Source organism: Trachypithecus francoisi, unplaced genomic scaffold (assembly GCF_009764315.1).
Source record: "Trachypithecus francoisi isolate TF-2019V2 unplaced genomic scaffold, Tfra_2.0 Lachesis_group21, whole genome shotgun sequence".
Lineage (NCBI taxonomy): Eukaryota > Metazoa > Chordata > Mammalia > Primates > Cercopithecidae > Trachypithecus > Trachypithecus francoisi.
The window spans coordinates 57,692,105-57,709,675 of record NW_022681467.1 but is presented as its reverse complement, the minus strand read 5'-3'; the positions used below and the strand labels follow the sequence as shown (position 1 = coordinate 57,709,675).

General features: G+C 55.7%; 1 protein-coding gene across 1 annotated transcript in view; it reads right to left on the bottom strand.

The window, feature by feature from the left end:
• Positions 1–17,571, bottom strand: part of CDH4 (cadherin 4) — a 681,345-nt gene that overhangs the window by 59,833 nt on the left and 603,941 nt on the right. Inside the window, exon 7 of the mRNA XM_033186955.1 lies at positions 1,248–1,420. Coding sequence (XP_033042846.1) covers positions 1,248–1,420 — 173 coding nt within the window. The remainder of the gene's footprint in view (positions 1–1,247; positions 1,421–17,571) is intronic.

Here is a 17,571-nt window from a genome sequence, read left to right as displayed (position 1 = left end):
TCCTGGTTTTTGGAGCTGAGGCAGAAACTGGAGGCCCACAGCCCCAAACCAGGAAGAAGAACCCGCCACTTCCTTGCCAGCCCCAGCCCTAAAAGCGACACCAGCAAGCCCCGGTGACCGGCTGGCAGCCCCAGCTTGCAGTGGGGTCCCTGCGCACCCAGAGCTTGAGGGCCGTGAGGCACTCAGAAGCCGCTGACTCGGAGCGGGAGAGTTGAGGCCAGCAAGACCGAGGAGCTGCCAGAAAGTGGCGCTGTGGCCTCTGGAAATGAGCCTCCCGCAGGCAGGACGCTGCTGGCTCTGAGCCCAGCGAGATGGCTCTACTGGCTCCTGGGAGCCAAATGCCTTAGAGGGTAAATTACGTCTGGAATGATGCTGACACTGTGGGCACAGTGCAAACAGGAGACCAGACAGCGAGACCTGGAGATGGGGAAGGCAGGTGATGCCCTGTCCTGGGCGCCTGGGGACTCAAGGGGCTGCTCAGGGGGCACTTTCAGCCCCAGGAGCTGGTGGTGAATCTTCCAGGGACACACCACCCAGCGCTGGAGATGCACCTGCACTTGGCAGGCTTCAGAGCAGAAGCAGGCCCCCAACCTCACCCACCACCCAGGGCGTCCCCCTGGGGTCTGTCTCTGAGCGGGGCGTGCACTGGAGATGAAGAGGGGGAGGGAGGCCTCTGTCACAAAAGCCTTGTGGGGCCGCAGGACAGTGCAGGAGGTGGGGGTGCATGGAACCCGGCACCAACCAGCAGCCCATATATTTGGCTGTGATGGTTTCCGGCTGTGTGAAAAGCCCTGCTTTTCCATGCCCCCTTCATCACAGCCAGGCTGCCGCAGCCTAGGTGGGGTTGGCCTCCTTGAAGGCGCCAGGTCCAGAAGGGGTGGGTTTCAAGGCAGGTGTGTGTGTTCAGGTCCTGAGAGGGGCCGTCAGAGCACCCCAGAGCCCAAGTGCCGCTGTGGCTAGACCCCGAGACCCCAGTGGGTGGTCCCTGCTTTTCTGAGGCCTCCACCCATAGCCACACACACCAGCAGGGCCTGTTCTGGAAATCTCACAAGGCCTCCCCACAGCAGCCAGTGGTGAGTGCTCCAGAGCCTCCTTTGCTAAGTCTGTCCCATGGTAAGAGAGTGACACTGGGGAGGTTTCTGATCATTCCCCGACTGTGCCACTAGAGAGGCTCCCCGAGGGTCCTGTGGGCGTCCTGCGGGGACCAGGAGCTCACCCGTCTGTACACAGACCCCGCTCCGCCTCACCTCTCGGTCCAGGCCAGCCGCCACTGTGACGATGTCTCCAGTCTCGCTGTTGATGGTGAACATATTCTGGGACGGGCTCTGCGGGGTCTGGGTCACGATCCGGTACCGCACCATCCCGTTGGCCGTGGTGCTGTCGTCAGCATCGTTGGCCGTGACGGTCATCACGTAGGTTCCTGGAACAGAGACAGCAGCTCAGATGGGGACAGCCGGCCCCACAGGCTGCCGCCCCCGCACACACCTGGGCAGAGCCCCCTCGACCGCAGAGCTCTCTGTGAGTCTGGCGAAGTGGAACCCTCTTCCTCTCGGTGTACTCAGAGGTGGTGTTAGTGCCCCTGCCGACTCTGTCCCCACTGTATAGAATCATGGAAGGATTTCTTCTAGAGCTCGAGGTTCCTTTGAGGTCATCTGCTCTGACCTCTTCCTTTTTCAGCTGGGGGAAGACCAGGTCTCAGAGCAGGAAGATCTTCTCTGAGCTTCCAGAGCATGGGGCAGCAGGACCAGCCCTGGAGCCGGGTGATCTGAGGTCCCGACAGCGCCTCCAAGTTGCCTCCACTCTCACATGGAACCCAGCCCAGCTGGGCTTAAAGGGAGGGACTCAGAGGCGCTGAAGCAGGACCTGGTATAGGTCTGGATACACAGAAGCTGTATAATAAACACCGCAGAGGACACAGTGGAAAACAAACCTAGAAGGGGCCGCTTAGCCGGGAGGCTGTGCCTGTGGGACTCAGTCAGACAGAGCACATCTGGGGGTGCCGTGGGACTGGGGGCCGCTGGCATTTCAGAGGGGCTCAGGGAGCTGCCCATGCGCTCTCTCAGCTTGGTGCCTCAGTTTCCTCATGGACACACAGGGGTTGAGGTCTACAGTGCACACTGGTACACTCCCCACTTCCTGAGAATGGCATTTGGCTTCCCCTTGGCCGAGCAGCCTTTCCTGCCCTGGGGAGGGACTACATCAGCACACCCCACCCTGTGGCCTCAGAGCATCTCCAGGTCTGCGGGCCAAGTTCTGCTGGGAGCAGTGGTGGGTGGGGGCTTTAGTCACTGCCTAATGAGCACCAACTCTGAGCTAGCACTGTGCCTGGTGGAGGCCCCTCTCTGTGAGCTCCTAACTGCTGTCTCCTGACGCTGGCATGGCAGGCTCTCCCACCTGGAAGTCTTGGGGCTGGACTCTGCCCGCTACCTTCCGGTGTTCCTGCCCCGGCTCTGCACACGTGTGTGCTCAGCTCATCCTAGTGGTTGCCTGAGATGCCCCAGAACCCTGAAAGCTCGAGTGCCTGGCCCTGCAGTGTTCATGCACAGAGGAGGGCTGCCGGTGCCTTGCTGGGCCCTGGGGATGGTGCAGCCTCTGCCCGCACAGTGTCTCCCCTGGCTGACGGGGCTGCTGGTCATGCGGGGGGCCCTTAGAGAGACCTGAGGTGCTCATTCCTGTGTGCATGAGACAAAGGACTCTCACCACACCAGCCCTGGGATCTTGCACAATCTGTTCTGCATCTGGAACGTTCTTCCCTCTCCTCCACCTGGCCAACTCCTCCTCATCCCCAAAACCCCTTCCTGGCCCTCTGGACTGAGTCATGGGGCCCTGTGCATCCTCATCTCACCTGCATTGAAACAGCTGTGTGTCTGCTTAATGTCTGTGTCCTCTGTGGGATTACAGCCACAAGGGTGGGGCTGGGTCCGTGCTGTCCCTGTGACCTGGCACACAGATGCCCTGCTGGACATTTGCCAGACTGTGCCAGAAGCCCAGGGTGCAGGGCAGCCTCATGCTCAGGAGGCAGGGTCTGCGAGGAGCCCGAAGCTACTATTTATTTCCAGGACCCCAGAGCAGGCAGGGAGTATTCCCCCTCCACCCCTCCCCTACCTCACCCTCCCTTGGCAGCCCTGCAGAGAAGACCCGCACTCTGGCCTTCCACCCAGGCAGGACAAGCCCAGCTGGGATGTGGGGGAAGCTTGGGTGTGTTGGACTAGGAGTTTGCTTCAGCTTTCAGCTTCTACTGAATGCAAAATTCTCAAAGCAGACACGTTTCATGAAAACACAGAAAAGCAAGCAGAGGCAGGAGCACGTTAAAGAGCATGGCATGTGAATTACAGGTCAATAAAATAGATGCATTTATGTGGTGAGCAAATGGGTGGGAGGGGCCACGGCCTGGTGATCGTCCGCCTCTGGAACTGGGGACCCCACCCTGATGATCCTTGCCCCCATCACGATGTCCCCACCACTTTAGAGTGCAACAAGCCTGGTCCCAACCATACTCCCCTCTAAAGAGGCAGCCCCATGCCTCTGTGCTGGCTTCCTCTGCGTTTTCCTAAGAGGAAAACCTGGAAGTGCAGCACCGCAGGAGTGAGGGTGAGCTGGGAAGAAGCAGTCCGAACACACACACAGAGCTAACTGCTTAGGCTGAGGTTCTCTGTGGTTGTTAGTGTCCCCTACTAGCAGCAGAAATAAATCGTTCGTGGAGAGGGATCACATCACACATAGCCTCCTTTTTAAAAGAGCACAAAACTTTCACTGTGGCAATGAGAAGACTGCAAGCTGACTTCTCAACAGGACTGATGGAAGCTGGAAAACAATGGAGCACGAGGAACTCACGGGGAACCTGGAGTTCATGACTCAGTGAAAAAACCTTTCCAAAATAAAAGGGAAAAGTAGACACTAAATGTGATAAATGATAAAACAAAAAAATTGCCACCTGGAGACCCACCCTAGAGGAAATACAGGCAGAAGGAAAACGATCCTAGAGGGCACCTCGGAAATGCAGAAAGATATGAGGAGCTCTGCCTCTGTCTCTGTCTCTCTGTCTCATAGGTACACACACACACACACACACACACACAGCTCCTATAAATATACATACACATAACGTTTATATAAAGGATAAATACACTGGTGCATCTAAGGAATATGACTTGTACAAACAAAAATAACTTTGCCTTGTGAGGGTTTTAAAGCTGCTTATGAAAACATCCGAACAAATGCCTGCAGAATTTCATTTGCAAAGTGGACGATGGGTCTGACCAGGGCAGCGTCACTGATGTCAGCCTTCGTCAAGCCAGGCATCCCCGAGCAAGTGAGGCCAACGCTGGCACATCAGGCACTATTTGAAACCACCCATCTCTATGACAGGGCAGCGCTGGGAAAGTCGTGGGGTTGGTGGTGACTGCATTTGGCTCATCTGGTTCAGAAAGTCAAAGGGAGAAACCACTCCAGCTTCCCGAAGCACTCACTGTTCCCCTCCACCCGTGGCCCCTGGTGTTGTCGTCTGTGAAACCTGTGAGGATCCACATGCCTGGCACAGAAAGGGGCCCTGCAGCTGTGATGGTGGGGGTGGCGGGATGATGGCAGGGACATGGAGCAGGTGGAGGGAGAGAAGCAAAGCCCTGACCAGTGAGCGAAGAAGGGACCAGGTGCCGTCTGTTGTACTCGCTGAAAGCAGCACGGCCGGCCTGGTTTATGAGAATGATGGTCTCTCGGGCTGGATGGGGATGCAGAGCCCGTCTGACTGCCTTGGTCTTTTCCTCACCCTGCCCCAGCCCCTCACCTCCATTCCTGGGCCCGCACCTTGTGCCCAGCTGGCCCGAGGGCCTTTTGTGCGTGGGTTTGTCACGTCTCAGATAAATCTCACAGGCGGCCTGCTGCCCACATGCAGGAACTTGGGCCAATCACACATCGGACAGTGGTGGAGCAGGGCTGGGGTCCAGGATCTGGGCGTGGAGCTCTTCTCCACTCAGCCCTACTGGCTGGGGGAGGTGGAGGGACAGCGAGTCAGCCCAGGACTCCCAGCATCTCAGGATTACTGATCCGCTGTGAGGCAGAGACCTGCGTGCTCCCTTTGAGCGCCTGCCCTGGTCCATCACATCACTGAGAAATCACTTTGTCAGAATGGCTGAGAACCTCCCACCCCAGATGCCCCTCTCCTCCGCCTCCACGGAGCTCAGATAACCTCACGACATCACGTGAACCCCCTGCCCACTGGGGCCAAGCTCTCCCCGCTCGGGATGGAATGTGGGATGGCATTTCCAGCTGATCTGTCCTGAAGGACTCTCCAGTTCCTGAAGGCCAGGCAGGAGGTCCTCCCCCGCCAATCGAGGCTGCCTCCTCCAAGCAGTCCCTCAGCAGGAGGGGCCCGCTGCTGTGTGATTTCATGTATGGAGGAGGACCAAGATCCCTTGGAGGCTCAGGGACCAGGATGTGGAGGTGAGAGGGCTTGGCATTGAGGAGGGGCCAGGTGGGATGTGTGGAATGGGAAGTCAGACGGTGGCTGGAAAGAGACCTTTGGAACCCTGACTGTGGCAACCTCCTTTTTTGACAGACGGGGAAACTGAGTCCCATGAGGAGGAACGTGGCTGGGTCCAGTGAGCTCTGCTAGACCCAGACTGAAAGCAGCCACAGTCTCCTCCAGGGTCCAGCAGACACTTTCTGTAAAGGGCCAGCAGTACGTATGTCAGGCTTTGCAGTCACACATTCTCTGTCCCAGCTCCTCAATGCTGCACAGAAACAGCCTGAGAGGACGCATCCAGCAATGGGCACGGCTGTGTTCCCATCAAACCATTCACAGAAGCAGGTGCTGAACTGGGTTTGGCGACCCCTGCTGTACGCTCTTTTATTGGATTTCAGTGACAACGTTGGTTTTTAAAAATACAGGGGAACCAATATAGGGTTGCCAACTTCTAGTTCTACCAAGGGAAGACTTTAAAGTACACATCTAGCTCAAATGTTTCATGAAAGGAAAATAATATTTTACCACTAAAATCACAGGAAAGACTTAGTCTCAGAATAAAGGCCAGTCCTTCATTCAACAAGTTGAGCTCCTTGAAGGCACTTGCCACGTTTGCCATATTTAGAGGCTTTGTGTGTCCACCACAGGCTGTGAGCTGCGGGTGCCACGGCTGGAGGCGTGGCTCAGTGGGGGCCAGGTGTGCCCGGCTGGGATGGGGCTTCCCCACGTCTGCGCAGAGGTCCCCATCTCCTGCCCTCTCCCCAGGAATACATGGTGGGGAACCAGGCGATAAGAGGAGAGGCACCCCCAGCACAGGAGGAAAGCACCCGGCTGGCCAGGGAGGAGGACACCTGCCCAGTGTGGGGGGACACCCGCCCAGCATGGAGGGACACCCGCCCAGCGTGGGGGGACGCCCGCCCAGTGAGGAGGGACACCTGCCCAGCGTGGAGGACACCGCTTAGCATGGAGGGACACCCAGCCAGTGTGGAGAGGACACCCGCCCAGCATGGAGGTACACCAGCCTGGTTTGCCTTAAGGCTGACGACAGCGGGGTTTGTGGCTCGTTGTGGGTTTGGGAGTCAAGATGCTGGCCCTTCCCCTCATTGTCTATGATCCTGAATACTGTGGAACTGTCCGGGTCCCCACCTCCCAGGCTGTCTGTGTCTCTCACCCATCGGCCCTGCCCCATTAGAAGCTGGGCCTCTGTGGCAGGAACCAACCTGGCTGCCTCCCCTCTGACTCTTCAGAGGTCCTGCTCAGGCCGACAGCTCTCGAGTGTTCCCTTAGCCTGAATTCCCTCCCACCTACAGCATTACCACGTCCCTGTACCAGGGAACACAGACGGCCCCAGGATGCCTGCCCTGGGAAGGGTCCTGGTGTGGACGAATCCCCTTTGCACCCCCACCATGGGATGAGCTGGTGGCCCAGACCCGAGTCCTCCAGTGTGGAAACTCCATGTGTCTGACTTGAGGGGCCGATCCATTCTGTGGTTTATGCTCATTAACCAAGCACTAATCAGATATTGATCAGGGGTCCAAGTCTCTGCCTGCTTTTTGGTTACAAATAATTGCACCTCTACATCTGATGCAAGCAACAATATCCCCATTTCCAGTTGGTGGAGTTTTTGCAAAAATAGAATGTCTTCCTCACAGAGAAGAGCCTGGACATTCTGAGATGGCCAGAGTCATCGAAACTCAGCTCACCTTGGCAGGTGCATCGCACCTTGTGAGCTGCCTTAGTTTGAGCACCTCCCTCTCCCCCATGGAAAGGGCTGCTCATTAGAAACTCGTAGTGGCTTTTATCACATTAGCTCTTCATTAACTCAAGACAGTAATGGCTTTAAACCAACACCGTGGTGCCCTCCTCTGCTCGCCTCCTGCCTCAGGAGGCAAATCCTGCACTTAGAGCAGTTGGCCAGCTCCAGGGCACAGGAGGAGAGGCCTGTGGGGAGGAGGAGAACGTGAGGGGCACCCAGGAACCCCCAGTTTACTTGGGCTCAATTTTATCATGAGCTCTCACTCTTTTTTTTTGACTCTGTTGCCCAGGCTGGAGTGCAGTGGCATAATCTTGGTTCACTGCAGCCTTCACCTCCTGGGTTCAACTGATTCCCCTGCCTCAGCCTCCCAAGTAGCTGTGATCACAGGCATGCACCAACATGCCCGACTGATTTTTGTATTTTTAGTAGAGACGGGGTTTCTCCATGTTGGTCAGGCTGGTCTTGAACTCCTGAGCTTAGGTGATCCACCTGCTTTGGCCTCCCAAAGTGCTGGGATTACAGGCATGAGCCACTGTGCCGGCCTATCATAAGCTCTTTGAGGGGAGGTCCTCTGCTTCTGACCCAGTGCCTGGACTGGTAAAGCCAGGGTGTCAGCGTTTCAGGAAGGAAGAGCAGGGCTTCAAAATCCCAGGCTCAGAGTCAAACATGCATGCGCCCAGAGCGAGTGTTCTGGAACCAAGTGTGTGCGCGTGTGCACCTGGAATACATGGTAGGGAAACCAGGTGACAAGAGGAGAGGCAGCCCCAGTACAGGAGGAAAGCACCCGGCCGGCCAGGGAGGAGGACACTTGCCTAGAGTGGAGGGACACCCGGCCAGTGTGGAGGGGACACCCGCCCAGCATGGAGGACACCGCTTAGCATGGAGGGATACCCGCCTGGTTTGCCTTAAGGCTGACAACAGCGAGGTTTATGGCCCATTGTGGGTTTGGGAGTCGAGATGCTGGCCTGCTCTGTCCGTCTCTCTCCTGCTGGTTCCTCACTGGATACTTCCTGAGGATGGACACTGCTCTTAAGAACCCACCCCAGCCATCTGCATCGTCCCCTTCCTGGGAAAGGGTGATGGCAGGGCTCCTCCTTGGGAGGTGGCTCAGGATCCCACTCTCTGGCCACAATGACTGCTCATTGCTTTCTGGCTAACTACAGAAACATGCTACGTCTAAGCATCTACATTTTTTTGCTTTTTGCTACGCTCAGGAATCTGCTTTTTAAGGCCAAATGATATACTTTTGAGAATTCTTTTCTGGATGCAGAAATAAAATACACTCATGGTAACCAGCACACGCTCACTGGGAAACATTCAAGGGCAAAATGCAGAGAAGTCACCGACCGTCCCACACCCAACACACCAGCTGGAACGCTGGGGTGCAGCCCTCTTGCCAAAGGGGCTGGATCCTACATCTTTAACACAGATGGGCTTTCTGCCGCTTCTCCTTCTTTTTAAAATCAACTTTATTATTGATCAAAGAAATGAAAGGACGACATTTTCCACATGTCAAATGTGCAAAAGCTACTTTAAAATAATGATGGTACCTAATCGCGATGGCACAGAGAGCAGCTGGCACCTTCCATGACCTCTGGGGGGAGGGGGCGGCCTCAGCTTCTCAGAGGCGGTTTGGTTGTGCATACACAAAACCCTTCAAAATGTGCCTGCTCAGCAAATCCGCTGCTAGGAGCTTATCCTAAGGAACAAATCGCAGGTGTGGAAAACCCTGGCTGTCCACGTTGACATCGTTTCTGAGAGCAGAGTGGGGCCTGGAACACATATTTACTGAACATCCACACTGTGCCAAGCACTGAGACCTCCGTTGTGTATACCCCAGGGGCTGAAGCTCATAAACAAAATACCCCACGCCAGGGGGTGGTGTGGCCACAGCAGAACAACTGAGGGTCCTCTGGGCAGGACACACTTGTCCCTTGACGACCTCAGGGCCAGGATGCTGGTGGTGACAGGCGCCAGGATGCTGGTGGTGACAGGGTACCGTATAATCCCAGGCTCTACGAAGATGTTCAGTATAAACACGAGCAATGACCAGACCAAATATAAAAATAGGATTCTGACCACACCTGCAGCAGCAGCCCAGGAAACTAACCTATTACATATACAAACCAGCCAGGAAGCCAGCTATCATCTACCCTAACCAGCCAGGAAGCCAGCTATCATCTACACTAACTAGCCCAGGAAACTAACCCATTACATACACTAACCAGCCAGGATGCCAGGTACCATTTACACTAACCGGTCCAGGAAGCCAACCATTATCTATACTAACTATTCAGGAAGCCAGCCCATTATCTACAGTAACCAGTCCAGGAAGTCAGTCCATCACCTACACGAACCAGTCAGTCAGTCCATCACCTACACTAACCACCCAGGAAGTCAGTCCATCACCTACACTAACCAGCCAGGAAGTCCATCACCTACACTAACTAGCCAGGAAGTCAGCTTACTGACTTCTGCTGAGTGCAGTGAGGGATGCAGGGCATCTGGGAGGGGTACCTGGCAGAGCTGTTGGGGGACAGGGGCAGGGGCAGGGGTGGGAGCACAGGGAGAGGCCAGGCAGGGGTCCAGGCATGAGGTCTGGGCACACACAGATGGAAGGTCACAAGGGTGCCTCGAATCCACTCGGGGTGGATTTAGGCAGAAAATCCTCCAGGTGTGGCACAAAGCCCTGAAGGCTCTGCTGCACCGAGGACTGGAGAGAAAGCCAGGGCCCAGGTGGGTGACAGGGTAGGAGAGCAGCCCCGTGCAGCCCCAGAGAGGACCATAGCCAGGGGTCAAGGGCAACAGGACAGCTGCTGTGCTTGGCCGTGCCCTGGGAGGCCCCAGTGAACTCACCAGGGCTGGTTTGTCAGCGGATTCAGGAGGGAATGATGGGTGGAGATAATCGGGTTTGTCTCATAAGGGTCTGCCTAGGAAGCTGGGGCCACCTCCCCCTCGGTCCTCTCATGGGTGCCGTCCGTGCTGGCGAAAAGGCTTGGCTCTGGGAGTTGAGTGAGTGTGTCCTGGAGAGGGAGCCGCCGTGCCCCTGACCTCACTGGATCCATGGGCCCCTCGTGTCTGGAGTCCCTGAGCCACAGTGGCCGCTCCAGGATCCTGGGATCTTGGGCTTGGGTCTCCATGGCTTGGGTCACACAGCCCTCCCCAGCAATGCGTTTTCTCGTGTTTCTGGGGTCATGCGCTGAGTCCCCCACAGGCTCCAAGTGGGGGGATATTGGATGGATGGGGTTTCTGGCTGCATGGGGAGGGAAGTGGGTGAAACCAGGGGGGTCCCCAGGCTTCTCCCCAAAGGGACTGCATTGGTCTCCTGGGCTGCTGCGCCAAAGCACCGCAGAGGGCAGCTTGAGGCAACAGAACTGGCCCTGTCAGTTCCAGCAGCCAGGAGGCGGCACCAGCACAGGGCTCAGCGCCAGCAGCCCTGCCCTGGCCCTTCCAGCTCCTGGGGTGGGGGCATCGGTCAGCTTGGGTGTTCTTGGGCTTGTGGCCGCGTCACTCCAGCCTCTGCCTCCACCATCCTGGGCCCGGTCCTGTGTCTTGTCCTCTTGTTAGAAGGAAAATGGTCATTGGATTCAGGGCCCACCCTGCTGGTCTCATCTTGACAAAATGTTTGCAAAGAACTATTTTTGAATAAGGTCACATTCTGAAGTTCTGGATGGATGTGAATTGCGGGGGCTCCAGTCCACCTGCCCAGGGGCTAAGCTGAAGCTGAGGCAGGCGGTGTCCGGAAACCCCTGCTGGCAAGGCTGGGAGGAGACGGGGGCCTCTTTACATCCGCAGGAGTCTCCGTGGCCCTGGGTGACTTTGGAGACCAGGGGGTGCTCAGCATTAGGGCAGCCATCCCAGCCTCATGCTCCGCACCCTCACTTCACCTCTGAAAGCCTCGGTTCCTCCTCTGCACCTAGAGCTGCCCTGTCCCTCTGGCCTCCTTCCTGTGCTGTGAGCGGGGCTGGCTCTGGTGTCTGGGAAGGTGGGAACCTGGACCCCTATGTCGCCACTGACCCTCTCACTTCTCCAGTAACGCAGGATCTGGGCCACGCTCGAGTGCGAGTCCTGCGGGGCTCCATTCCACAGAGGCTGTAAAGCTGCAGAAACTGGGTTCCCCGCAGGAAAGACGCGGCCAGCAGTCCCTCACCTGTGCCCTCTGCCAAGGTATGGTCACCCAGTGGCATCTGCACTAACCTGGGGTGCTCAGGTGAGTTCTCCTGCCCCATGGGCTTTGAGATCAAGAAGGAAACCATCTTTGTAGGCCTTTCTCTGGAGGCCTCTTCCCACCTCTTTCTCCCCCAGTAGACAGATGTGAATATTTCCCCATCAATGAAGCAGCGAGTCAGGACAGCACCCCCTCCCTGGCTGCAGGTGAGGAGCAGCCTCGTCTTTCACGCGGGAGATGCTGGACACCTCCTTGTGAATTGCGCTAACAGGTAGAGGGGGAGACAGCGCAGGCTGCCAGGCTCGGTTCTTTCTTGGAATTCATGTACCAACGCTGCCATGCGCCTTCAAGGTTTAATTTCACAAGCCTTCAATTGCAGTTTAATTTGAAAACTAATTCAGCCCCATAATTGGCTTTCTGCTCAAATCACTGAGGCTAGAGATTTAAATTCTTAATATTCAGACGACTTTCAAGTATCTAGTGCCATCTGTGCATTAACCTCCGGGGAACTTCCACCGGCACAGAAATAAAATAAATAAATAAACGGGGCCCACTAATAGAATAATCTATTTAAGCAAAAACTCGGTGCTGTACAGATGAAGGTCTCTTTGACTTCATCTGCAGCATGCAGATTTTCCTGCTTTTTAATATTTTAAAATGACATTAATTTCAAAACTTATAATATAGGCCCCCACGCAGTTACGAGGGGTTAGAGGAAGTACCGCTTCCCGATTAGAGCCCTTTTTAGTTTAAAAATCATCAATACGGAGGTGTCTTTCCCTGGGCAGTTGGAGAAATGCTGAGAGCCTGGGTGAGTTCCCGAGCCCCGAGAGTTCGTTCTCTGACACTGCGGGGGACAGTAGTGGAAAACGGTCACTGGGCAGTGACGGGGCATGAGGGGTCCAGCGGACCTGGCAGGATGGATGGCAGGCTGGCTGTCCACTGCCCTCCTGCCCTGTGCAAGATGCCTGGCCTCACTGTGGGCCTGGCAGTCATCTGCCTCCCTCTGCGCCTGTGTGGACCCCACCTGCCCATCAAGGACCGCGCACCCCACCCACCCCCAGGAGGTCCTCATGGACTCCTGTCCGTTTTGCAGAACGAGTCCACCTTGGGAGCATTAGGAGCTAGCACAGGGACACATCTGAGGTGTCATCGAGGCTTGCGAGCTGCCCCCAGGGTCAGGCTGAGGCTGGGCTCTCCCTACAGCCTCCACGGCAAGGGTGAAGGAGGAGATGGGGTGTCTGCTCAGAACTGGAACCCAGTGGTGGAGACCAACAGCCACCTGAGTGACTTGCCAGGAGTCAAGCGAGTCGCCCAGGGCATGGAGGGGGCTGCCTGGGGGAGAGGCCAGGGCAAGACGTCTGTGCAGAAGTGTCTGTGAGCTGCAGGAGGAAAGGAGCTGGTGCAGAGGGTGGGGGACAGCTTCCCGGGCTGAGGGCACAGCCTTTGCCAGGGCCCAGGGGCAGGGAAAGGCGCTTCCCGTTCACAGTGGCCTGGGACGTTTGCTTCCCTGCCTTTCCCCAGGTGTGAGGCCTGCACCTTGAGAAGCGGATGTATCTCTGGGTTTCTTAACTGCACAGTGGGCTTCTGGAGGGTGGGGTTCATGCGTTCCCATCTGGTGCCCTCCGCAGCACCCAGCTAAGATGCCCACCTTATCCACGGAACAACACAGCCACCTGGGACTTCTTCCTGCAGGAAACAGCCCACGCTACACACTGCCCCCTCCTCCCTCCTGCCTGATGGTGTGCGTGATGCTTGGGGGCACCACAGCCACCTCGTGACCACGTGGTGAGAACTGAGAAGCGGGGTGACCACCACACAGGCCTCGGCCCAACGCCTTGAGCTCTCACCCCAGCCCCAGCTGGTTCAAGCTGCTATGGTTGGGCTTTCTGTGACTTTCAGCCAAAGGCATTCCTGACACACAGGCGGGGAAGAGGAGGCGGTTTGCGGAGCGGTTAGCAGGGGCGTTCAGGAGCCAGTCCCTCGGCCTCTAAGTCTTGCCTTTCCCTGCCAGCTGCTGTGGGTCTTTACTGTTACAGACGGTGCCTTCACTTCCTCCTGTTGTATGCAGGGGAAATAAAACTAGCCATTTCCTGGGGCTGTTGTGGCATTTAGTGAGCTGATTCGTATGGAGAGTGGTGCCCAGCACCTGGCAGAGTGGGCGAATGCCGTCGGCCGCGTTTCTGTGATGACAGCATGATTGCATCTTCAGCGGAAGGCGTGTCCTTCCCACGTGGAACCTCACCAGGCCTCATTGTTGGCCCTGCCTCTGGGTGCAGAGAAGCAGGGATCACCGGTGGAGACCAGCGGAGCCCACGTCCAGTGTGGTTCTTGGGCCTAGGCAGAGTGGACAGCTGAGGCAGGTGTGGGCGCGTGAGCTTCAGGTCAGGGTGCGGCCTATTTTTCATGTTGCTCTTCTCAAAAGGTCCAGTTCAAAGGAACAGAACACACCTTTTTGGACCCAAAGGCACCCGGGGGGCTGCTTGTTGATCGGCAGGCAGAGAGGCCAGAGGGTCTCCCAGGCACTTCTCTGCCCTGGGGCAAGGGTGGCTCTTTCTCAACACAGGTCTCCACGGGTCTCACAGAGTCTTCCTGCAGATGCAAACGCCAGGATCCCTCCCGCGGATGCAAATGCCAGGATCCTGCAGGAGGAGTCCTTGGGAAATGCAGCCTGCGGGCCATTACTATAGATGGGAGGGGGAAACCAGCTGTGGCTTGTAGCCAACCCTGCAAGGGCCTGGATGCCACCTGGACAGACCCCTTTAGTGGTCACTATCGTTTTCAGTGACTCCTCCTCCCCTCCCGAGAACCTGCTGGGGCCGTGCACAGAACCCAGCATCCTTGCCTTGCATTGGGGCCCTTCTGAGGTGTTGTTTCTGCTTGTCAGGGCGTCCTGCACCTCCTCCTCCCTCCCAGACATCTCCTGGGAGCAGGCGGGTCCTTCATAAATCACCTGCACCCAAATCCTCCCGGAAGGCCAACATCTGGGAGCCGGAACTCAGGCATGGCCATGGTTGGCCCATCCCAGGCCAGAAAACTGCGTTGTTCAGACATGGCTGATTTGGAATTTGTGATAATTCAGAAATATGCGTATCTGAGGTGTAGCTCAGTCCTCAGGGAAGACCAGGCAAGGACCCTGCGGATCTCAGTGCTCTGAGGAAGCTGGAACACAGGTGGTTTTCAAAGTTGTTTTGTATTTATTGAGAGGTTTGAGTTGTCAAAATTACCTTGGTGGAGTCAGGAAAATGAACTGATGCTTTGAGCCAGAATGTATTATTAAGTTGCTGTTAATAGGAAGGAGTTACAGCTGCAGATAATAAGGACACTGTCAATGACAACGTCGCTGCTGGGAGCCACACGGATGCCCACCCCTGACCTTCCCCGTCCACAAGGTAGGCACTGTCCTTGTTCTTTTACTGAAGATGTGTGAGGCAGCGGGAAGGAGCTTGCCCGGTGCCACACCAGGGCCATTCTATGGTCACGCGGCACTGCCGTGGACAGCGTGGCCGAACCCCTGCCTGCTGAGGAATGGGCTGAGTATGGTTGTGCATGTTCCCACCCTAACAGAGGGACGCAGGTGAAGGCCAGGGCGTGACCACCTCACACCGTCCACGAAGCCATCCCTCCACCCGGCAGTGAAGCTGGCTGCGAGGCTACGGTAATCCTGTGGCACTGGCAGGAGACACACAGAACCTAGGAACAGATCCACGCAAATGTACACAACGGATGCCCTATAAAGATGTCAAAGCAAAATTCACTGGAGGGAGGACAGCCTTTCAATGCATGGTGCTGGGGCAGTCATGGAAAATATGGAGAGGAGCAAAAAATGCACCTGGATCTACATCTCGTATGTTATATAAAAATTAACTCAAAATGAATCATGGACCTAATGCAAACTACAAACCTAAACAACTTTTAGAAAATCCAGAGGAGGGCACTTTCAGAACCGAGGGCTTGATGAAGAGCTCTCAGAGTTGATACCGAAGCCTGCTCCATGGGAGAAAGCATAGAGGATAAATTGGACTTCCTTCAAAGTAAACACTTTCACTCGCAGAGACCCTCGGAGGAAGATGGAAGACAAGCTACTGAGTGGGAGAAATATTTGCAAACCACATATCCGACAAAGGACTTGTATCTAGAATATGTAAAGAATTATGAAAACTCAACAGTAAAAGGATAACGTAGTAGGAAATGGATGAAAGCCATGAAGAGACGTTTCCCTGAAGAGGACACACAGCTGCCGACAGACACAGGAAAACACGCTGAAACCACAAGGGGCCACCACACACCTCTCGGAACAGCTAACGTTGAAAGTGATGACAACACACGCTGGTGAGGATGCCGAGAGTCCGGGTCTCGGGCGGGTGGGATGAGGGTGCGACGGGACAGCCCCTCTGGCAGAGAACATGGAAGTTCCCTACAAAACAAACGCCTGCTCCCGAGATGACACCACAGTTGCATTCTCGGGCATTCATTCTACAGAGATGGAAACACAGGCTCACACGAGACCCCGTGCAGGAACGGGTGCTCAGAGCAGCTCAGTTCATCACGGCCCAGAGTGGAAATGATGAACGCCCAGCGTTCATCAATCCGCGATGGCTCACAAGCCACAGTACACCCAGGCCACGGAATTCTACGCCAGAGAAAGGAATGAGCTTTGGATACGACCTGGCTGTTATATCCAGAGAACGATGCTGCAGGAAGACAGCCAATCCTGAAAGGGGACACACAGCTGCGATTCCATTTCTATAGTATCCTCGGAATGACAAAACTACAGAGATGAAAAGACAGTCATGGTTGCCACAGGTTAGGGTTCATGGGAGGCACACAGACAGACACACATGCAGACACAGACACACACACACAGAGACACACACACAGAGACACACATAGACACAGACACACACACATGCAGACACACAGACACAAAGATACACACACACAGACAGACACAGGCGCAGACACACATGCAGACACAGGCACACACACACAGATACACAGACACACATACAGAAACAGAGACACACACACAGAGACACACATAGACACAGACACACACACATGCAGATAGACACACAAAGACACACACACAGACACAGACACAGATGCAGACACACGGACACACAGACACAGACACACATGCAGACAGACGCACACACACACAGACACACAGACACACATAAACAGAGACACACACACAGAGACACATACACGGAAACAGACACACACACACACAGAAACAGAGACACATGCAGACACAGACACACACAGACACACAGAGACACAGACACACACACAGACACACAGAAAGGAACACAGACACAGAGACACACACAGACACACACAGACACAGAGACACACAGACACACAGAGAGACAGACACAGCACACACATGGGCACACAAATAGATGCACACAGAGACACACACAGACACACACACCAATGAAGGCAGGTCAGTCTGGTGGGATGTGAGTAGGGGCTGTGGCCGGTACGAAGGTCAGTGTCCTGGCTATGACCCTGCACTGTGGTTCTACAAGATACCGCCCTTGCGGGAGGCTGGCTGAAGGGCTCACAGGATCTGTCTGTCTTATTCCTACAACTGCATGTGACTCTACAATTATCTCAAAATAAAAATATTTTTTGAGAAGACATTTCTTCCAGTGAAATCCCACTGGGAAGCCCAACACAGCAGACGAAAGTGGTGAAGGCTGGGTGGACAGAGTGAAGGCTGGGAAGCCAGGCCCCAGCCTCCTGCCCATGGGGGCCTCCAGTCACCTCCGTGGGCCTCAGGTCCCGCTGGAAACTGGGCAAAAACCCTCAGCCCTCCTGTCATTTCAGGTAGACCTTGTGTTTTTTTGGAGGGAATGCTGATTTTGGTTCCATTTTCTGGGGAATTTGAAATAAACAAATGTTGATTTCTTCATGGAAAACGTCTGTGGTACAGGTCTGTGGATCACTCAGCAGGTCTCCCGCCTTCGGAACTCACCAGGCTTAGGGTTGCTTTGCAGCCTGGGCCGAAGGCCTCGGTGGGAACGCCCACTTCCTGGAGCCCCGTCTTACTCGATGGCGAACGCACCTGCGCCGCCCACAATCCCAGACAGCCCAGAACGCATGAAGATGGAGGGGTCCCCTGGCTGTGTGCCACAGGCTGCCACCCTCTGCCCCGGGGAGGGGTACGGGGGCCGG